Source organism: Nannospalax galili, unplaced genomic scaffold (genome assembly GCF_000622305.1).
Source record: "Nannospalax galili isolate Female #2095 unplaced genomic scaffold, S.galili_v1.0 scaffold824, whole genome shotgun sequence".
In the NCBI taxonomy this organism is placed as follows: domain Eukaryota; kingdom Metazoa; phylum Chordata; class Mammalia; order Rodentia; family Spalacidae; genus Nannospalax; species Nannospalax galili.
The window spans coordinates 1,342,529-1,365,570 of NW_008351697.1; the positions used below are offsets into that span (position 1 = coordinate 1,342,529).

At 42.7% G+C, this 23,042-nt stretch overlaps 1 protein-coding gene and 1 non-coding gene across 2 annotated transcripts in view; one reads left to right on the top strand and one right to left on the bottom strand.

Annotated features, from left to right (window-relative positions):
- Arhgap42 (Rho GTPase activating protein 42) overlaps positions 1–23,042 on the top strand; it is a 311,085-nt gene that overhangs the window by 268,954 nt on the left and 19,089 nt on the right. Inside the window, exons 13-21 of the mRNA XM_008848669.3 lie at positions 5,221–5,283; positions 6,694–6,768; positions 7,817–7,901; positions 8,840–8,898; positions 11,895–12,000; positions 17,265–17,424; positions 18,603–18,747; positions 20,171–20,554; positions 20,934–21,090. Of these exons, the coding sequence (XP_008846891.1) occupies positions 5,221–5,283; positions 6,694–6,768; positions 7,817–7,901; positions 8,840–8,898; positions 11,895–12,000; positions 17,265–17,424; positions 18,603–18,747; positions 20,171–20,554; positions 20,934–21,090 (1,234 nt within the window). The remainder of the gene's footprint in view (positions 1–5,220; positions 5,284–6,693; positions 6,769–7,816; positions 7,902–8,839; positions 8,899–11,894; positions 12,001–17,264; positions 17,425–18,602; positions 18,748–20,170; positions 20,555–20,933; positions 21,091–23,042) is intronic.
- LOC115066894 lies at positions 5,909–6,118 on the bottom strand. Its single transcript, XR_003846345.1, has one exon. It is a non-coding gene; the product is annotated as a small nucleolar RNA U3 (small nucleolar RNA).

The following is a 23,042-nucleotide window of genomic DNA, read 5'->3' on the forward strand; positions in this document are numbered from 1 at the left end:
AGTTAAAGGAACAAGGCCTTTTAAAAGCTTCCATGGTTTCTGGAAGACTATTCTGTTCCTTATTGCTGCTGGAATTCTGTTGAGATTAATCGCTTTTGTACTGCTAAACAGCCCCATGGAAATTTTAGTTGGGTTTCAATAAAAGTTCTATCCCTGAACAGTTTCCCAAGGGGGAAAATGTTTAAACTTAACTTTTGATTGAATAAATTAGCTTTCTTAAGTTAAGCTGTCTACTTCTTCTATCGCTGGAGGCCAAACGCCATTGGTATTATAGAATTTCAGTGTCTGGGAATCTGGTGGTAGTTGGATTCTGAGTATTTCTCTGGTCGTCTTGAAAACAGAGAGATATGAGGTGGGGCACAGGACAGGGCTGGGGAAGAGCTCGCAAATTGTTCCCGTTAGCAGATTCTCTCTAACCCTTCTAGAAGCTATTAAAGAACTTGCTCAATCAAGCCTGGGAGAGAAGGGGAAAGAAAGTAGCAAGCCATTGATCAGCAAGTGTATTTTGGTTGCCTGATCTCAAGCAGCCATGGGCCTAGAGCCACACATCCGCGTCTACCCTTCCATCATAGCAAAAGCACTTTTCTTCTGCCGAAAGAGAATTACAAGAAATGTTCACATTAAAAATATTATTACCCACCCGTGTGTGTGTGTGTGTGTGTGTGTGTGTGTGAGACATCCGCGTCTACCCTTCCATCATAGCAAAAGCACTTTTCCCCGTGTGTGTGTGTGTGTGTGTGTGTGAGAGAGAGAGAGAGAGAGAGAGAGAGAGAGAGAGAGAGAGAGAGAGCGAGCCCACAGCCACAGTCTTGTGTGCAGGACAGCCACTGGTGTTGGTCCATGCAGGTCTCTCATTTTCCACTCTGTATGCCAGGCTCCCTGGCCTGCGAGCCTCCAGGGACCATCTGTTCCCCACCGTTCTCCTCACTGTAGGAGCTGCAGGATCACAGATGGCCATGCCAAGTCGAGCTGCACATGGATCATGGCGATCTGAACTCAGACCACAGCGTTGTGTGCAGGACAGCCACTGGTGTTGGTCCATGCAGGTCTCTCATTTTCCACTCTGTATGCCAGGCTCCCTGGCCTGCGAGCCTCCAGGGACCATCTGTTCCCCACCGTTCTCCTCTCTGTAGGAGCTGCAGGATCACAGATGGCCATGCCAAGTCGAGCTGCACATGGATCATGGCGATCTGAACTCAGACCCTCATGCTTGCATGGCAAGTGCTTTACTTACTGAGCCATCTCCCCACTTACATTCGCTCTTAGTGGTTTAGGAATCACCTTCTCCATGACTGGCTCCTCCAAACATTAAGGAGTAAACAGATTTCTTTTCTTAGGCTGTAGAAAACCTATTTTAGTTGAATTCTCACTAACACTGTTATAAGAAGAGTCCTAGCCTCCTCATGGCTTTGGAAAATTGCTTATTTTTTATCACGTGACTTATGCACAACCCAACGCTCCCTGAGACTCCGTCTTACATTGGGAGACAGACTTTGTACGCCTCCTCCTCTCACACTTCAGCTGAGGATGCTGTGCACTCAGGTGGAATCAAACTGTCAAATAAACCTTTATTATGTAATGACCAAGAGAGGAATCCAAAGGGGATTATTTTTCCATTAAGGACGCTAATTGTGTGGAGTTGATATGATTTTCCTCACTCCCTGTGGTGACAGCAAAATTGTTTAAGTTTCACATTATTAAGTGAGAGCTGGTCAGACCAGGCGCTGGTGACAGCTAGCCCACAGATATCAGAAGCTTTCAGCAACAAAGGTTCCTCTCTGGCTCACAGTGCATGTCCACGCAGCTCCCCAGCGGCTCACTTCTCTGAAACTCAAGTTCATAGAGTAGCCGCCATCTGTAGCACAGTGATCTTAGGCCAGTGACAAGAGAAAATGGCAGGCAGCATCCTGGCTCTTGGTGACATAGATCACGCCCATTCCATCTCATTGGATGGCATCTGTCACATCACCAAGCCTGTCTGCACAGATGCTGAGACATATAACCTTCCCTCATGAAGGACAGGGCGGTAAATATGTATAAACAGCAACCTCAGTGTACACAGTCTGCTCAGTTCAGTGACAGGTTACATTTGATCATTGTGATTTATTGAAGTATAATAAGCCCATAGGGACACTTCTTAATGTTCAATTTATCTTTTTAGTGGTCTCCTAGGTTCACAAAGCCTCCCCATTATGTGCTTGAGCTATGTTTGTTTAAAGAAACAAATCATCGCTCCAGCCCCAAATGTTTAAAAAAACGTGTAATGCAATATGCCTTTTTGAAAAATAGCACTCCAGCTTAACAATCCCTCAAGCTCTGATTGTTGCTGACGTACCCAGAGAATAAATAAGGGAGGGAGGGAGGGAAGGAAGGAGGAAAGGAGGAAGGAAGGAAGGAAGGAAGGAAGGAAGGAAGGAAGGAAGGAAGGAAGGAAGGAAGGAAGGAAGGAAGGCCGGCCTCCACCAGGAAGTGGCCATATGTCGAGTTTACATCCTCCTGCGTTTGACAGCAGGCATGGCCAGAGAACCAACACCCTACAGCACCTACTGTATTTGAAGCACTGTTTTCTGAGCTTTGCAAATGTTAGCTTCCAGAAGTCCTATAAGGATGAAATTTCCAATCTTTGTTTTATGAAAGTGGGAACAGAGAGATTAAAAATGTGCCTAATAACATCCATTTTTGCTTTTTTCCATGTGTGTGTGTGCATGTTTTTGCATATGTGTGGGCACATGTGGAAGCCCAGGTTGATGCTGGGAATCATCCCTTACTCTTCCCCTTTATTCATTGAGGCAGGGTCTCTAGTCAAACCCAGAGCTCACTGATCTGGCTAGTCATACTAACCAGCTTGCTCTGGGGTTCCTGTGTCTCCACCTTCCAAGACTGGAATTAGAGGTGAGCCACCATGTTTGTATTTTACGTGGGCTTCTGGGGATCTAATGCCACACTCAAGTTTGAACAGAAATTGCTTTAACCACTGTCATCCTCCCACCCCGGTAACATACATTTTAACTGGAAGAGTAAATACTTCTCTTGTCAGATTAGAATATCGATTGGTTTCATTGATCATTTCTCCTGTTTTCAGTCATACATATTGAATTCAAGGGGCTGGCTCTCCTGAGTACTTTATGCAATTTTGTTTCCGTCTCCCCACAACTTCTGTTTCTGTTTTGTTTTTTGGTTGCTGTTAGTTTTGTTTGTTTGTTTGCTTTACCATAGTCTCATTATGTAGCCCAGGCTGGCCTCAAATCTCCACTCCATCCTAGGCCTCTTCTATGCTGGAATTCAAGCCTGTGTAATCCAGGACTGCAACCCTTACCATATCTCCTGCCACTCACTTCTCTCATTTCAGCAAATGAAGCACCTCATTCATAAAAGTTAATGAGCACGCTCTAATCCATGCAGTAGTCCTGCTGGAGCTGGGACTCATCTGTGTTCTTTTTTTCTGGCTCTAGTCAAAGCTGAGCCTTACCTCAGTACTCTGGAACTCTGTTCTTTGAGACAAAAAGAGGATAGTCAAAAACAACAAGCAATAATTCTTGATTAATTTGCCAACACTGCCAACACAGTTGGCAAAAAGAGGATAGTCAAAAACAACAAGCAATAATTCTTGATTAACTGCCAACACAGTTCTTCATCTCTGAACTGGTGGATACATTGGGTCGTGGAAGAGCCTAAGTACAGGATCCCTGGAGATCACTGGAAAAAGCAGCTTGAGAAGGACTTTGTAGTCAGAGGGTATAAGGGTTTATTTGAGCAGACGAGGGCATCATTGCCCACTATCTTCATCTACCTTTGATGGATAGCCTGGCTGTTACTTATTTTTCTCAAAATGAATATGTAAGAAAGAAATTATGTGTATAATATTTTTATTGACAGCCATTTTAAAAATGGAAGCCAGTTTTAGATTTTATTGGTTGGAATAAGTCTCATTTATTACTATTTTAGCATATTTTAAAAAAATATATCTCTACCACATGTGGTGAAAATCATTATAGTATAAAGTCCCCAAGTTTTCCTGCTGGGTGCTGCTGGGTGTTTTGACATGCCTTTCCTTTATATAATTAATCAACTTTGGCTTGGGCCCCACAACTTTAAAAAATTGAAGCAGATTTATTACATCTGTCTGTCTGTCTGTTGTCTGTCTATCATCTATCATCTGTTGTGTGGATATGCACCGTGGCATGTTTCTGGAGGTCAGAGAACAACTTTCAGGAGTCACCTCTTTCCTTCTACTTTGTGGGTCTTGGGGATTGAAAGCTTGTCAGGTTTGGCATCAAGTGTCTCTACCCACTGAACCATCTCACCAGCCCTAAAGCTGATTTAAAGAAACTCTCGCAAAGAATGAAAATTTTTTTGTTTGTTTGTTTCTACCCCAGGACTTTTGGAGAACTTTTAGCACACTGACTGAGCCTGTTCAAATTATTCTGAATATAAAACAAGATGCACTAGAAAAAGCCATTCGACTTAGAATCCAAACACCCAGAGCACTAGACTTTAGGATACAGAAAAAAAAGTTTTCAGCAACCTCAGGAATTATCTTAAGAGCCTCATAGTATTTTGAGAGTCACATGGGAAAGAATAACTATGTGAAAGGTCACAATATCGTCTTCCACTCATGGTAAGGGTTTTTTCTGACTGAGACTTCAGTGAGAGCACAGGGGAAGTGTCCTGGTTTGTTTCTTCATTGCTGTGACAAAACACTATGACCACTACCAACTTGGGGAGGAAAGGGTTTATTTGTCTTACATCTCCCAGGTCACAGTTCATCAGGGAGCCCAAGGTAGGAACTCAGGGCCGGAACCTGGAGGCAAGAGCTAGAGCACAGGCCATGGAGGAACGCTGCTTACTGGCTTGCTCTCCTGGCCCCTGCTCAGCCTGCTTTCTTATGCATCACAGGCCCACCTGCCCAGGGGTGGCACCACCCACAGTGAGCTGGGCCCTCACACATCACTCATCAAGAAGATGCCCTTCAGACATGGCCACGGCCAGTCCAATAGAGGCAATTCCCCAATTGAGGCGCCCTCAACCCCGGTGTGTCAGGCTGACACTAAAGTCGTCCAGCACAGGAAGGTCCTGCTAGTTTTAGGAGAAGTGGATGGAATAGTGCACGTGGGCTCTCACAGAATGTGATGAAATAACTGCACCGTGCCGTGCACAGCTGGAAGAAGGGGACGTACAAGTTCAACACCAACTCTTAGCATGGTTGTTTCTCACTTTCAGTGTACTTAAATGAAGCAGGCTTCAACTTCGTGAGAAAATGTATTCAAGCTGTGGAAACAAGGGGTGAGTACTGCAGACAGGTGTACTATCCTGTGTCCTATTCTGTGCAAACCTCTTGGTAAACAAGTGGTGAGTTTAGGGGTGTAAACAGAAAAGTAATTTTGAGATTGCTATAAATGTATCAATTATATGAATATACAAATAGCTATAACTTGAACTATAATTTAGAAAGAATTATACTATATTTTTAAAGATTTACTTAGTTTATTTTATTTGTATATATGAGTACTTGTGTCTCTGTATGTACACCACATGCGTGCAGTGCCCACAGAGGCCAGAAGAGGAACTAGAGTTATAGGTGATTGTGAACCACCATGTGGGTCCTGAGAATCATACCTGGGTCCCCTGAGGAGCAGCCAGTGCTGTTTACTGTTGAGCTAGCCTTCCAGCCCCTAGACTGTTTCTTTCCTAAGCTTTCCTAATACACCCTCAGTTTGCTTCTTGCTGAAGGGCAAAGTACAACTTATCACAGTAAGCCTTTCTAGGCCTTTTTTCTTTTTTAACTGTTGTGAGGTGAGACCTTAGGGAGCCTGTCTTTAGCCCCTTTCCTGCCTTACCTTCTTTCCCATAGGGATTTTATTTTATTTTATTTTATTATTTTATTTTATTTTATATTTTATTTTATTTTGCCACTCAGATTGTCCTTTCCCCCTCTAACTCTGCCAGAGGCAGAGCAGAACAATCATCAGTGGGAAAAGGCAGCTGCCAGTAGCAGCACCCCAGCCGGCTTCAGGCTCAGGAGAGAACACTGCACCTCCTCCTTGTGGTTTCTGGTGCTCTACACAGAGAAACTCCTCTAGTAACGAGCTATAGAGATGATCCCTGAACGTATAGTCTGTCCCATGGGGATTTTAAGTGCTGCTCCATTTGTGACATCTTTCCCTATAGTAACCATGACCTTCCAAAGCACTCCAGGTAGAGGTTACGTCCTTCCCCTTCCTGAAAAATGTGTTTAAAGCCAAAGTCGTATTGTTCTCCAGAGTTCTATGTACTGACATTCAGAGTTTTGCTACACTTCCAAGTTTTGAGACGTGAAGTAGGTTCCTTGGATTCCCTGAATCTGTTTCCTTGATTTTAAAATGAAGATCTAAGTGACACAGGACTCTGTGACTCAGAAGAAATAGAGGATGAAGAATTCTGATCTCATTTTTGATGTCTTTTTTATATTTAAATAATGATGAAAGGCAGGTTCACTTTGCAACTTTGAAGATCTTCAAAGACTTTCAAATCACTGTTCAGTGTCTGCTCTGAGAACTCTGTGGGGCAGGTGTTTCCAGAGTAGATTGGCAAAGCCACAGCAAAATTGGATAAGTAGCTTTTAGATTCTGCATGGCTATATATCTGGGTTTTTAACGTTCTGTACTTGAGAAGCTATTTCCTAAGCCATTTTCTTGTGATTCTCCTCCCCTCTAGGCATCACCATTTTAGGCCTGTACCGAATAGGCGGGGTGAACTCCAAGGTTCAGAAACTCATGAACACCACATTTTGTAAGTTATGAAACAGGTGCATAGTTAATTTTGTTCTTTGTACAGGTAATCCAATCATAGGTTTCTCAGACATGTAGATGATGACTTATTTGTGAATTTTGTGTCATTGTTAAAGGTAAGGTATGCATTCGTTTGGGGATGTGGGTTGCTGCCAACTGAACTCAAGGCCTTGCACATAAGAACCCATTCTACCACTGAGCTACACCTGTGGCCCATGACCTCAGTTTTAAATGTTGAGCTGTAATAGATGAACAATTGTCATTTTGAGGTGGCATTTTTTTGTGTGTGTGATTTTGCACTTTTTTCTAAGTTTGGTTAGCTAATGGTACAGTAAGAGGCATGGGTGCTTAGAGTCTGTTCTTTGATTGGAATCAAGAGTCACAAGCTTTCTGGCCTCTCATAATTTGCTCAACTTCTCTGCATCTCTACCTCCTCGGTTGTAAACTGGGGATGATAATAATACCTGCTTCTTAAGGTATGTGAGGATTAGAGCTGGCCAGTTGGGATTAAATAACTTCTCAGAAACACAGGTACACATGAGCACCACTAAACAGACTCAGTGTATTATATGTGTGTGTGTATGTGTATATGTGTATGTATATTTATGAATTTACATATAATAATCAAAGAAGAGGAGAAGAAATCGAGAAGGAATCAGGGGACATAGGAGGACCTGATGGGAAACTAGGAGGGATGGAAACTACTCATGTATCAAATTCTCAAAAATTAAAAAATTAGAATTTTTTTTTTTAAAGATGTGGGAATTGAGTTAATGTTGGCCAGTAGCAAGCTCTTAGAAGCATGCTCCTGACCCATTAGCAAGAATCTGATTTGGGAGACTGTGGTTCTGTAAGTTATCTTGAGGGTTAGAGGCAGAGTGAGCGTCCAACCAGCTCTCCCCAGGCCACCATCCTGAGCTGACTCCTGGACCGCCTACAAGTGACTGGATACCTTCCTCTAGACCTACTGAGGTCGGTGTCCATTTTCATCCAGACATATGCAATATTTTGAAATGGAATTTAAGCATCTCCAATTTTCTTCTTTCCAGCACCCAAATCCCCTCCTGATATTGACATTGACATTGAGTTGTGGGACAATAAGACTATAACGAGTGGACTGAAAAACTACCTCAGGTGAGGGGTTAACTCCGGGGCTCGAGAGCATGATCCCTCTCCCCCTTCCCTGGACAGTACCCATGTGATTCAATGAGTTCATGTACACAGCTTTGATCCTCAGCTCTTGGCCTCAGGGCAGGAAGCAACACAGTGGAGACTTTCCTGCTTCACATTCCGGAACTGTGGCTCAGTTTTCCAATAGCAGTTTAAAAGGCTGCAACATTTTGTGCATGCTAAGTTAGCATTTTTGTTTCATTGTGTATGTGGGGCTTTTTGTTAGTTTTTAAAATTTGTTTTTATTGAATTTTTGTGTATTTCATATAGAACATCTCAATCTTAATTATCTTTATACCCCATCCCCACTGGCCCCCTCCCATAGCCCCCCACAGGAATTCATACATGTCATTTGTGTTAAAGCCTATTGTGTCGTTAGTGTCCCCAGACCTCCCTCAGTGCAAGTTCATCTGAGGTCCGCGTTGAAATGGGTTTATTTATTTTAAGTTCTAGCATCCATATCTTGATTTCGCTTTGCTTCATTTTTTGTTTCTGTGCTTGAAGATGACCTTGAACTTCTGACCTCCTGCTTCCACCTCCTCAGTTCTGGCACTGCAGGCATGTACTATCACGTATGGTGTATGTGGTACCATGGATCAAATCAGGGCATCCTGCATCCTAGACAAGCACCCCACCAGCTTAGCTTCACCTCCAAGCAGTGTTCCTTTAATACAGTTTTGACAAGCACGTTCAGGAGAATTGGTATCTGAGGTGCACATTTTACAACTTATGGAGCCCCCTTCTAGGATCTTGTCATAGTGACAAACCACCCAATTCTTTTGTTATTTATTGCTTTATGTTTAATTGGATAAAAATAATCACAGGTTCCAAAAGAAACCCTTGAAGCATAGGGGCACCACAGAGACTACGGTTTCAGGCTTCTCTTTGCTTCTCTGTCGTAGGTGCCTTGCAGAGCCGCTGATGACGTACAAGTTGCACAAGGATTTTATCATTGCTGTCAGTAAGTACACTCACTTCTGGAGGGTGGAGCTGGCCTAGTTTTAGCTCGTTTTCTTAGACATAGAAGTTTACATTTCTTTTTCTCTTTTTTTTTCACACATCATTTAAAATACTGCCAATATGATATTTACTAGCATGCTCTGTGCTTTAGAAGTCAGTAAGAATTACGGAATAAATTAAATATTTTGTCACTTAAGAAGACACTCTGACCCCCAAACAAGACACTGTTGTAGAGGTGACAGTCTGCTGTGATTAGAATTCCTCACTGCACTTTCTGATTTCTTTTTACTCGAGTGACTAAACACATTTCTAATGACGGAAACTTTATGGTTAAATAAAGAAGATTGCAAATATGTGTGGATAGTTACATCATCATCCATGCTCAACTACTATTTTCCAAAATTTGGAATAAACAATAAAATATTATGAGACAGTAACAAATCCATTCATCAATTGCCTTTCCCTTATAGTTATTTATGGTAAGCATGTATTTATGTCAGTTGTTTAGATTTATATCTGTGACAGTGTCGCATGAATAGATTTAATTGGAAAATTGTATAGAGTAGGGGGTAGGAGGACAGTAAGAATGTGTAACCTGAGGAGTTAGTAATACATACTCAGTAACCATGGAGACCAGAGTGCCAGGTTGGCATCTGATCCGTGTGACAATGTATCAGTGAGTTGGCATTTCATTGTGGAGGTGTACAGGTGTGACTGTAATTATGGGTACTTTTTTAAGTCCATGGGAAGAACTCGATTGCGTTAGTTTACTACCAGGCATTATAATGTCCCTAGAAGTGTCTGCTGATCCAAGTGTCACATAATGTGGGCTGACCTTGGTTTTAAGTTCAATATTCATGGCTGACCACTTGTTAAACGCTCTATGTTTCTAAGCTTTCTCCTCAACATTTCCTATTCCGCATGGTCTTCACTGGAACCCTTCTTTGCAAAATGAACAGGACCTCAGAAAATAGGTAATCTGATGTCATTTTGTGGATGAGAAGACTGGGGCCCAGAGTGGGCAGATGGTTTGACCAAGGACACAAGTAAATGTATAACAGTACAAGGGTTATGAGCTAGATGGCTGCTGTTCTGTTCTGTTTTGTTTTGTTTTTGAACTCTTAGTCCAGAGCCTTTTCATATAGAGATTTTGTTTCATAAAAAAAAAATCAGTGTTTGAACCTCTTGGCTAAAATGTCTAAAATTGGCTTAAAATGAATTATTTGTGTTGATATGAACCTTTGGTCAGAAAGTTTTCTCATTTGTGTCTTTGGAAAATATTACTTAATACTCTGATATTTAAAATATATTATCGGAGACAGGAGTGATGGTTTAATGGTTAAGAGCACTGGCTGCCCTTGCAGAGGACAGGGGTTCAAATCCCAGCACCCACATGGAAGCAAACAACTGTCCGTAACTCCAGTTCCAGGGAATCCGATGCCCTGTTCTGACCTCCACGGCATTGCACAACATGGGTGTACTTATACACATTCAGGCAATATACTCATACACATAGAATAAAAGTAATTCTAAAACTAAAACACATTATTAGATAGATATTATTAGATATTCATCTTTGGTGTGAGGCAAGGATGATCCTATTTGGTAGTCGTTAACTTGAGTTGTTTAATAGGCTACTCAGTATCAGCTTCTCTTAATGCACCTTAGGATAAAGAGAGAACTTGCTGAAATCTTAGAAATGTTACAGAATTCTCTGGCAGAGAGAGTCTGGTCTCCCACCAACCCCACTGAGGAACTGTGAAGTTGAGGAATGATATCTTTTGCCTCAAAATTATTTTAGATGGTTGCTGCGGTGGTTGGGTGGCTGCAAGGATGTGTTACTTGCTGCCTTTTTCTTTTGTTGTGTTGGTTTTCTGAGGCGAGGTCTCCCACTGTAGCACTGGTCCTGAATGTAATGGTAGCCCCTCCTGCCGTGGGCTCCCTGGTGCGGGGATTGGGAGTGTGAGTCCGCATGCCTGGGTATCTTAAGGCTTAATGAAGGAACTCTCTGTTCATGTTGTATTTTTAGCCCATTCTCTTCTCCCTCTCCAATCTGACCTCCTGAGTTACCTTTGGTCACCTCAGCCCTGGTTCTACATGGCTTTTCCTTTCATATGCAGCAGTTTAGCTCAGAATTTTGGTATCTCCAGCTCACCTCCTTAGAGAGGACCCAGATTGAGCCTGGGCCAGGTTCTTTCTTCCCCATATCCACATAGGTGTGTCTCAAATACAAATCTTGATTTTGTAGTTTCTGGAGAAAGGACTTGGCAGGGGAGGTGATCCCAGAGTGTGTTACTGACAAAGGTAATGTTAGCTAGATAGCTCTTTCAGGAGGCCTCGGGCGTCTCGCATGTTAGCTTGTGCCTGGCCGGACTGGACTCGCTGAGGCGATTTCGGGTTTCGGGTTTCGGGTTTCGGGTCGTCTCCGCCAGCGCACTGTCTTCTGCTTACAGAGTGTTGGCACTTCGGGAATGGCCCACTGCCTTTTCCTTCCAGTCTAAAGCTAAAGACAGGAATGTCGGCTTTCTGCTCCCGTGGGGAAGGAACTGATTCTCTGTGGGAATGTGAGACATAATGACTGATCCATTGGGCACCTGCACCAATGAAAACAACATTCATTTCTAATTATGTCTACACATATATGTATGTGTGTGTGTGTGTGTGTGTGTGTGTGTGTACATATGAACACATAACTCACATTTCTAAAGGTTTTGTCTCATTCTTGCTTGCTAAACCCAAACAGGTAATGGCTTGGGCTGCAGCATATACAGTTCAGTGGCGACAGCTACTGAACATTTCCGTTTGGCTTCTCCACTTCCTAGCATCCCCAACATGGACAAGCCCCTCAGTGTCTCTTACTCTTGAAAGGACAGTGATGACTTAATATAAAAAGCAACACTTGAAGGCAGGAGGTAGAACTGGTTATGATGTTCACATGACCGATGTTTACATACTCATTTGAATACAGTTACCTCTCTAACCTTTTTTACAAAACAGAATCAGATGACCAAAACTACAGGGTGGAGGCTGTCCACGCGCTGGTGCACAAACTGCCTGAGAAAAACAGAGAGATGCTGGACATCTTAATAAAGCACCTGGTCAAGTAATTCGCTAACTCATTGTTCATTTCACTTCTTGTTTATCTGCTAAAGCTAACCTTACTGTAGCTCTTTAAGATACATGGTGGTGTTATATTGTTGCTGTTGTAATCAAGAGTTCATTGAATAAGCTTTTAAACACGACCTACAGTTTATTTTTAAGATATAATGTTTATGCGTAATTTTTATGTCTATAGTATAGAAGTAATTATATCCTTCGTTAATGCTAAACACATGACAAAAGACTTCATGTAACCTGGAAATGAAGGAAGGAGTATACAGTATTTTGCAGAGAGTTTGAAGACCAACGCTGCACTTACTAAAGTCAACAAGCTCCCCCAGTTCACACTAATATCCTAGATTACTTCTCTCGGTTGACAATTTTTCTTGAAGATTTTTTTCCCTGCCTTCGGTATTAGTTCATCTATGCTTTTAAATTTTCAGATAGGTGGTAGAAAGACAGATAAATGATAGACAGATGATAGGTAGGTTGATAGATAAACAGATAGATGATATATAGATGAATGATAGATAGATGATAGATGATAGATAATAGATGATAGAGGATAGGTAGATGAATAAATGATAGACAGACAGGCAGGTAGATAGTAGATGATTGATAGATGATAGCTGATACACAAATTGGTAGATGGATGATACGTAGATAGATATTGCATTAATCAAAATTCTCCAGAGAAACAAAAGCAGTAAGATCCATGGAGAGAATGAAGAGACTGACTGACTGACTAATGGGTTTTAAGGAATTGACTCACATAACTACAAAGGCTGTAACTAGCTCTGCATGCAGGTGGGCAGGCCAGGGATTCAGAGAAGAGGGAGTGTTGTATCTCGGATCCAGGCACAGTCTGAAGGGAGAATCGTTTTTTCCTTGGGGAAATTCAACTTTCTTTCCTCCAAAGCCCTTCAGCTGATTAGGGGAGGCAACTTAGTTAAGAATTACCAAGGCTGGGTGTGGTGGTACATACCTTTTTAAAAAAGAGGCAGACAGCTGGGCGTGGTGGTGCACGCCTTTAATCCCAGCACTGGGAAGCAGAGGCAGGCAGATCTCCGTGAGTTCAAGGCCAGCCTGGTCTACATAGTGATTTCCAGGACAGCTGGGGCTACAGGGAGGCCCTGTCTCAAAAAGACCAAAAAAAAAAAAAAAAATACACTACACACAAAGGACACGATTTGTGCTATTTCTCAAATGTCATCAAACAGGTTGAGAGTCAGTCCTTAGCCTTCGGAATCCCATTCTTCTCTTCCAGCAGTGTAAAGGTTTTGGCTATCGCAGTGGTTATTACTTGGCTGCAGTCTTTATAGGAAGTTGGTGGTTATCTGTGCACATATTTCACAGCTGCTGATTGTCCTGGGGCTTGGCCTTTCAGAGGCTCAAGAAAGGCGCCAGGAATGGCATGGAAGTGCAGCAGAAGCACTTGGAGCTTTCAGGGCTCTGATGCTCATCCTAGGACCTAAGCTACACACGGCTGCGTTAAGCTATGTTAACCTTGCGTTCTGCATTAGGCAAAAACATTTCACATGATACTTAGGTGGTGTTTAAAAGCACATTGACAAAGGCCTTGCTCAGGGCTGGAGATGGCTCAGTGGTTAAGAGTGCATAGTACTCTACAGAGGACCCAGGTTCAGCTCCCAGCACCCACATCAGGGTGGCTCATAGCCTGCTCCTCTAGGGACCTGGTGCCTCTGCCCTTCTCAGACACCTTACTCACATGCACATAACCCCCAACACAAACCAGTATGTATGTACATCATTATCTAGCACTTGGGAGGCAGAGACAGGAGAATCTTTGTGAGTTCAAGGCCAGCCTGCTCTACATAGTGAGTTCTAGGACAGCTGGGGCTACAAGGAGACCCTGTCTCAAAAAGACTAAATAAATAAATAAATAAATAAATAAATACTGAAGAAAAACAAAACGCTTTACTTGGCAATGAGATTGAACAACAGCAAGATTGTGCTTACTGAACCCTGGAGCTAAACTTCATGAGGATCACACGCCACTCAAAGCTAATTCTGACCAAGGACAGAGAGCTCTTGGTTTACTAGTGAAGAGAATAGCTGCTAGGGGTCAGTGGTTAATGTTAAGTTTTAAATGATGCTGTTTCTCCCTAATGCCCTTTCTTTTTGTAGTGGTGGACATAGAGGTGTATTGGGGGAGTGACTCATGTTAATTTTATCATAGCCTACAAGTTCAAATGACATTTATTGGAAATATTTATGCTACACCATTTTGACTGTGCATGATTCAAGTGAGCATAAATCTAGTAAGGCCATGTAGCAGAAAGTAAAAGATTAAGCATTTTAATGCCTGGCTGGCTGTGAACTCATTCTTTATCTTAGGGTGGTCTTGAACTTGTGATCCTCCTGCCTTAACCTCCTGAGTAGCTGGGATGACAGTCTGTACCACCAGGCCCAGCTTCTTGTTTTCTGTATGCTGCCTGTGTCCCTGTTGGTCTATTCTAGCTTTACGTCTTGTTTTCTCCATGGTTCTAAAGACTGCCACCTTCATCCTGTCATGTCAGATTTATACCAGCAACCGCTGTCAGCTGTAGAAAGGGGCTCACCGCTCTGCGTCTTCTTTCTGTGCTCTTATTTATTTATGCACGTTACATCTGGGTATGTTAACAAATCCTACAACACATTGTTAGAATTATCACTCTATGCAATTTTGTGCTCAAAGCTGAAGGAAAAAGAAACAAGTATATATTTATAAGGTTGATACGCGAACATCCTGTTCTGTTTCCCGTCCTTCCCGTCTACTTCAGTAGATTCAAGGCTCCGCCTGCTCTTGCTCTCTAACCGCAGCGCAGGCTAACCTCACCCTCTCCTTTGTGTTGCTAGTTGTCATGTGTATTACACTTACACTTGCTATAGGCTTCCATATATTGGGGTTTGTGTCAGTGAAATACCCCAGGAGAAGAGAAATTCAATGAAGAGAAAATTGGTCATGAAAAAAGGAGTCCATCTTGTGTGCAGTGTGATCATCAACTTTATTTTTCAAAATACAAGTTTTTAATATTTTCAAATTTTATTCCTGTGCTTAGGACTGTACCTCGTTCAGTTTAGTTATATTTCAGGAATTATGACATTGTAACAAGTCTGGCCACAACTAATTTAATATCAAGGGAGAATATAATTTGAGATCATATTATGATTAATTCAGTTGCTATTTCACTTAATTCTCTGAACTAAACTGTAAGTGTTGCTATACATAATTTATATATGAGAAAGCTAAGCCCAGAGATGCTAAATAAATTCATTGTTTTTACCTAGTTTCAATCCAGGCAGGTTCACTGTCTTTATACGGTTGCATGCCTTAGTAGGATGTCCGATTTATTGAGCAATCAGTACATATTTGGTTATGTAAAAAGGATTGAGACTCTTCTGCTAACTTAAAGCCTTCCTAGTTGCTGCTTTGTGGACATAAGGAAAACACTTAGGATGGAATCACATCATCCGGTCATGATTTACTTGAATAATTCAAGGCCTGTGTTTCCCATATAGTCCTTCAATTTTGCAGTGTGGTTAGTGATATACACTCAGCAAGAGGAACATCATCCTGCATTATATTTCTTCCTAAAACTTTACATCCCAACACCACAGCTTGAGTAAGATAGAGAAGTCAAGGTACTAGATTAGACCAATGAATAAGGCTCCCTCTTCAGACTGTATCTGATTTCCAGGTTAGATTAGGGAACTAGTGTGACTCATTCTTGATAGATGCTGGGGTGACTAGGCTCCCATCAATGATTTCATAGACTCTTTATCTCATTTTTAAGTCAAGAAGGACCATCACCATTGTTTGTCTGAAAATTTGCCTAGTACAGTGTTTGGTACTAGGGGACCATGCAGGGAAATTTTAGATGAAAGTTCAAACCTGTGTATTGGCTAGATGTATCTGGGGAGCTAAAAGAAACTCTTGATTTGTAGTCAGCTATGAATTGAGAGACCATCTCCTGCCTATTTTACATGACCTCGGGTACACCATTTTTACATTGGGAGTCTCTAGGCCTTTTTATCTCTATGGTAAGGGTGATTGACTCCCTTTATTAAGTACAGTCTATGGAGCTGGTGCTATAATGTAGTAGCAGACAATTCCCAGCATGCACAAAGCCATGAGTTCAGTCCCCCCCCAACTTCATTCACACAGCTTTAGAGAAATGGATCTAAAGGGGTCACAAAAGAAAAGGGGTAACATTATGTATGAGGTTCCTGGAGAATTGACTCTTAATTTTCTTGAGTAAATATAGTGCCAGCAGCCAGGCATGTGGGCACATACCTTTAATCCCAGTAGTCCAGAGGCAGAGACTGGTAGATCTCTGTAAGTGTGGAGCCAGCCTGGTGTACGTAGTGGATTCCAGGTCAGCCAGGGCTACTGGGACCCTGTCTTAGGAACAGCAAATAATCAAGTGAGCAAATATAGTGACAGATATCCTACACTAATGATCTGTTCTACAAGAAGTATGACACAGAAAGTACCAAATAGTTGAATGCCTTTCTAGGGAAATTGCATCCAATGCAGAAAAAAACAAAAATCAAGATTTCCTTCCTTCAGTAATTTAGCCTTTATCCTTATTTGTTTTCTTTGCCTAGTGTTAACATGTCACTTCATGTCTTAAAACTTAAAATTTCCATTTTATTTATCATTATTGGTATGGGGGGGCATGGGCATGCCACAATGCCCATGTGGAGGTCAGAGGATAACTTTCACCAATCTGTTCTTTTCACACACCATGAAGCTTGGGGATCAAACTCACTTTCTCAAGCTTGCGTGGCAGGCCCTTTTTACCTGGTGAGACATCTTACTAGCCCCATTTCTTAAATTTTCATTGATAATTGCAGACTATGTCACATATGATAAGTCAATACTTGTATGTAACATATAATGATTCCGGGAAGGTAATTTTTTCCATCTCCTTAAACTTGTCATTTCTTTGTGTTTGGAGCCTAGGAAGGAGAGGAGACAGAGGAAGGCTCAGTAAGAGATTCCCAAGGACAGTCAGATAAGAGAAATAAGTTCTGCAGGATGACTAGTAATTTACAGTAATTTCCCATTTATCATACAAAGAGCATTTTCTACTTCTTAATGTATTTCCTTGTGCTGATGGGACTGTCTAACACAGACTGGGGAAACAAGCCTCGGTTGGCATACATAGCTCATATTTTTGTGTGTACCAAGTTTGTTAGAAAAGGGCATTTCATGACTCCTGAAACCTTAATTTAAGATGATTCTTTGTTCTTAATTTTCAGAGTATCGCTACACAGCCAACAAAATCTCATGACCGTCTCAAATCTTGGCGTCATATTTGGCCCGACTCTGATGAGGGCGCAGGAAGAAACTGTGGCCGCCATGATGAATATTAAGTTTCAGAACATCGTGGTTGAAATTCTGATAGAGCACTACGAGAAGGTGGGCGAGACCCTACGCACAGAGCCAGATTTTCCGCCTTGTCTTAAAGAGACTCATGTCTTGCGTTGTCTGTGATCTCTGTGGTCTTATGAAGTGTCTGAGTTGCAGGTTTACCAATTATGTCTCTGTAGACTTTGAGTTTTGATGTTGTCATTCATTTTCTCAGTATTTTCAAAATCCATTAGGTAGCGTGACTCTTCAGCAGTGACGTTCTGAAGCTTCCTCCTTCGGCATGCTTGTGCTCAGTTTGCCACTCAGATTCAGAAGGCGCTTAAGTGTTACTTGTTTCTCGGTGTAATTTAGCCTTCTCTCTTTATCTCTCCGAGTTTGACTCTTATTGTATAGTAAGTCTAATACACTTAAAAGAAAAAAAATGAGATCAGACAAGGTGGCACATACCTGTAGTTGCAGTCCTTAGGAAGCAGAGACAGCCTTGAATTTGAAGCTAACTTGGACTCTTTGTAAGAATCTGTTTCAAAATGAAGGGGAGTGGGAAGAAAAATTAGGGAGTAGAGGCTTGAATCTCTTAAAATCCTCCCTAAGAAGGATTTCCTTAAAAGAATGAGTTCTTAGAGTGACTATGGAAATGGAAAGTTGTGAAAGTCAAGTTAGGTAGATTACTAAGCAAAGTCAGCCATTTAAGGTCTAACCATTCAGAGTCTCATTTGTGTCTGATCTGGGCTTTCTGAGAGAATGGCCCATCTTTCTACTCCCCAGGGTCCCTTCCTCATGACCACAGAAGAATGCCCTTAGTCACTGCCTAAGGGACTGCAGGAACAAATGGCCATATGCAATGGCTGTACAGCTCGATCCAGCCCCTTGACAGCCCAGAGCCTAGAGCTGGGATAGAGGGAGCTGTGCAGCTGGAGGAACCATGCAGTGCCAAGTTCTTCCTTGGGTTATGCTCTCCTGAGATGAAAACAGAAAGAGCACTGCAATAATAGGATCACCATGTCTCAGCGTAGACATTTACCCATATTAGACAGGTTTCTTAAAGATATTAGAAGATCTAACTTCCACCATTAAGATAAGAAGAGCCATGACAAAGAAAACCCAGAGGAGAAACAGCACTCAGCTGACAGTTTTGGAATCACGTATCTCTTGCACATATGAGATTCTTTTCAAAAACGCTGCTCCTCTGCCACGCAGATTGACCTTGGTTCTTCTCTTCTCTGTAGATCTTTCATACTGCTCCAGACCCCAGCATTCCTCTTCCTCAGCCTCAGTCTCGATCTGGATCCCGAAGGACTCGAGCCATCTGCCTGTCCACGGGCTCTCGGAAGCCCAGAGGGAGGTACACACCATGCCTGGCAGAGCCCGATAGTAAGTGTGCCCAGGCAGGGTCACAGGGAGCCACGTTCCTCCTCCTGTTCATTCTGACCTCACTTCATTGGTAATTAGGGAGAAATAGAAGAGGCTCTCATGGGTGCTCCTTCCCCAGTACCCCTCTTTTAACACTGGTATAGTCCCTCTTAGTCTTGTTATAAGGCTCCTCAGACAAGAAAATTCATTATTGCTACAAAAGGAAAAACATCCTTTGCCGAGCACGCTTTCTGTGGCTGTGATTAAGGACACTGGGTGCTTCTCACAGTGGGTTTTGTCCTTTTGTCAAAGTGGTGGTTAAGAAAGCAGGAGAGTGGGACTTGCTTCCTTTCACGTTCTGTTCTTAAAGCATCATCTCTTAGATGTCAAAGTGTCCCAAAGAGAGGAAGGAAATAAAAAGAAAACCAACAGCATAGATTATCACAAACATCTTATTCTGAGTCAAGCCCCAAGGTAGAGTTGATGGTCGCTTGAACCCATGACAAACATTAAGCTGTGGTCGTTCTCACTTTATTCTGTCCCCCTCAGCCCCAGTGTTTTTCCATAGTCTATATTTAATAGAAAACAGTCTAGTAATTTTTAATTTAGGTATATTTGAAAGAGTTGGTATGATTTTTTTCTGAGTTTTAAAAAATAAGTTTTTCTGGGGAAGACTGGAAAAATAACCCTAGTTAGACAGTCGGCTTTTTGTTTATTGTTTTATTTGTTTCGTTTGTGTCATTTGTCCATCACTGTGTACGCGTGAACCCAGGGCCTGTGCGTGCTAGACAAGCATTCCACCTGTAAGCTATGGCTCAGACCCAAAGCCAGTTTCTTGCGTTGCTATATTCTTTGTAGGAAAACAAAAAGAATCCTTTCTTCAAAGCTGTGAGCAGCTTGTAATGTGCTGCTGAAATTTAATGGCACCTTTGAATGAAAGAGGCTGAGGACCTTGTATCGCAAAACCACCTGTGAGCAGAAAGAAAGAAGGCAAAACACGTCTCTAAGAGAAATGCGTCCTCTATTGACTTATATATGTACATATATATGTATATATATGAATTACACACACATAACATCATGAAGGGAACCTATTTCTCCTACTTCTGAGTCTTGTTTCACAGGCAATTTTGGTCTGAGTTCAAGTCAGTCCCCAAATGCTTCAAGGAGCCATATTAGCCCATAGGAGTTAGCTCATAAAGATGTGTAACAGTCATCCTAGAACAGTATGGGAAAATATATTCACCACCTTAAAAGACACATTTGAAGCCTTTCTCTGGTACTGAGGATAGTCTTGCAGCTGGGTAAAGACCTACCATGCCCGTGGCACCATGTGGTCATGGAGCACGTGGTCAGACGAGCCCAGGTGGGCTTTGGTGATGGCCGTTACCCTTGCTGACCACAGCCACTGTTGCCTTTGTCTGTCTTTCTTGCTGCTCCTTAGGCGACTCTTACAGCAGCAGCCCAGACAGCACGCCCATGGGCAGCATCGAGTCACTCTCCTCACACTCCTCTGAGCAAAACAGCATGACAAAGTCGGCTTCCTGCCAGTCCAGGGAGAAATCTGGGGGGATTCCCTGGATTGCAACCCCATCATCTTCCAATGGACAGAAAAGTCTGGGTCTCTGGACAACTAGTCCCGAGTCAAGTTCTCGAGAAGATGCAACCAAAACAGATGTGGAGTCGGATTGCCAGAGTGTGGCCTCAGTCACCAGCCCTGGGGACATCTCCCCTCCTATAGACCTAGTCAAGAAGGGACCCTATGGGCTCTCGGGACTGAAAAGATCCTCAGCTTCCTCTTCTCTCAGATCCATTTCTGCAGCCGAAGGTGAGCCTCTCTGGAGCCTGTGCTGGTGGCACGGTTTCATTGTCATTCGCGGGATCATTCACAGTGACTAAACAGGACTGAGTTTAACGGGAGGGACTATTAATGCTTTTCTACTTTGTTCTTGAACTTGGATTTTAAAACTTCTATGCACTGTGACTTTTTTTTTTCCCGGAATCTTTCCATCCTTGTGAGGGGCTGTCTTTGTAATTGCTGTGGATTTTTGATCTCCCTGAATGATGGACTGCTGTGCCCAAAGAACATTCTGTGCCTCCCCTTCTCCTGGGAGGAAAACGCTTCCTTTTGTTATGCACACGTATTCCGTTATTGCTGTTCTTTTGGCTAATAGCACCTTGCTTGTTTTCTTGGTCTTTTTTCTTAGGAAACAAGAGCTACAGTGGATCCATTCAAAGCTTAACTTCTGTGGGCTCCAAGGAAACACCCAAAGCCGCACCAAACCCAGAGCTGCCTCCAAAAATGTGTAGGAGGTTAAGACTAGACACTGCTTCCAGCAACGGCTACCAGCGGCCTGGCTCAGTGTGAGTGAGGATGGGCTTATATTTTCTGCTCTCAGAACGGTGCAGAGGGCCTGAGTCATTGGGGTCCCAGAGTTAAATGGCCCATCTATAGGGTGGGTCCCTTCAACTTCTGTTGAACGCTGCCCACTTCTGTAAGGAATATGAGTTACTGTAAGCTTAGAATATATAAGCATTCTCATGGCTCAGTGCTTCAAATACCTTGATCAGAGCTGTGGCTCAATGTAAGGTCGTGAAAATAGATGCAGAATAGAGTGTAATTGAGTGGCTTTGGAACTAGAAGCCTTCCTCTTAAAGCCAGGTACCCTCTGCTCCCCTCTGTTATCAGTACTGTTACTCCCTAACTGTGAGGGTTTTATGACCCCTCCCTTCTGGGCTTCTCTGTACTCATCCAAACAGTGACCAGAAATGTAAAGCTTGAGGACATAGGTACATAGGTGGGAGCAGAAAGGGATCCTGAGGAATGAATGGGAGAGTATATAAAGAAAACCAGAGGGAAGTTCTTCATCTGTCTGTTGTTCCTGATGATGGCTGTACATTTCCTAATGGTATATGAGCTCTTGCTGTCTGTCTTCACATGTGTTATCTCTTCTAAGGTCTATAGTCTCATTTCAAAGTACGTTAATATAGCCTGGTGTGGTGTATACTTTTAATCCCAGCACTTAGGAAGCAGAGGCAGATGTATCTCTGTGAGATCAAGGCCAGCCTGGTCTGCATATTGAGTTCCAGGCCAGCTGGGGCTACACTGAGACCCTGTCTCAAATAAAAAAACCAAAACAAAACAAAATAGGGTAATATAAACAAAGCCCTTTTCAGAGGCGAGAACAGGTGCCTAGCAAGTCTCAGAAACTGAGTCAGCTAGTAACTGCGAGTTTGGATTCCCACCTGGGCATTCCTAACTGTACAGCTTCCCTAACTTCCCAAGTCTCTGTTGTCACACCCATCGGCGCTATAAGCATATTCCTCTCATTTCCCTTATTCATCGAAAGTCTACTCCAGTGCTGCACTAAACTTGTTTGTTTCAATAAGTAGAGTATCTTCAATTCATCCATCCTTTCTTTCTTTTTACAAAAGCTGTTTAGGTGCAGCGTGTTCAACATGTGTTAACTCTCTTGGTCAGAAGTCCAGCTACAGAGGATTAGGTGAATCTATTTGTATGCCATTAAAAGAAATTAAAGTTTATAGGAATATGTTAGGGAGATATGAAAATATAAACTCTATTCTTTGTGGAGGAAAAAGGCCTTCTATTTTGTATTTTTTTTGTAAATTTTTATTGAATTTTCGTGTATTTCATATGGAAATCAGTATTAATCATCTTTATGCCCCCTTCTCCATTGGCGCCCTCCCATAGCCCACCCAACCCCCTGACCCCCTGACTGGAGTTCATACATTCTGTCATTTGTGCTAAGGCCTATTGTGTCACGTTAGTGTCCCCAGACATCCCTCTGTGCAAGTTCATCCACTGGGATCTAGTCAACCTATGTAGAGTTCTTCCCTTTAAGATCAGCTCTTCCTCACCCAGCAGTAATCAGCTGCCAATGATTCCTCGAGTAAGATTGGGTCCTGCTGCCCATTTCCACTGTCCTGTGCTGGGTTTCTGTCTGCTTGAGTGTACGCGGGTCTGGTGCATGGTGGCACCATTGCTGTAGGCTCATATGAGCAAGGTCCCGGGAGCCTGTACGACTCTGTTTCTATATGGTCATGTACCTCCTCCCCGACTCTTACAATCCTTTCACCCCCTCTTCCTCAGTCATCCCTGAGCCTTAGGTAGGTGGAGTTTAAAATGGGAGTGCTGTCCAAGGACCCACACTCTGCAGAATCTTATTCTCTACACTTTGGCCATTTGTGACCTTTTGTGTTCCTGGCCCTCTGTTGCATGAGGGAGCTTCATTAATGAGAATTGAGATTCATCAGTGTCCTCTTTACCCCTTGTACTGTGTTCTGGGAGCCTTAGC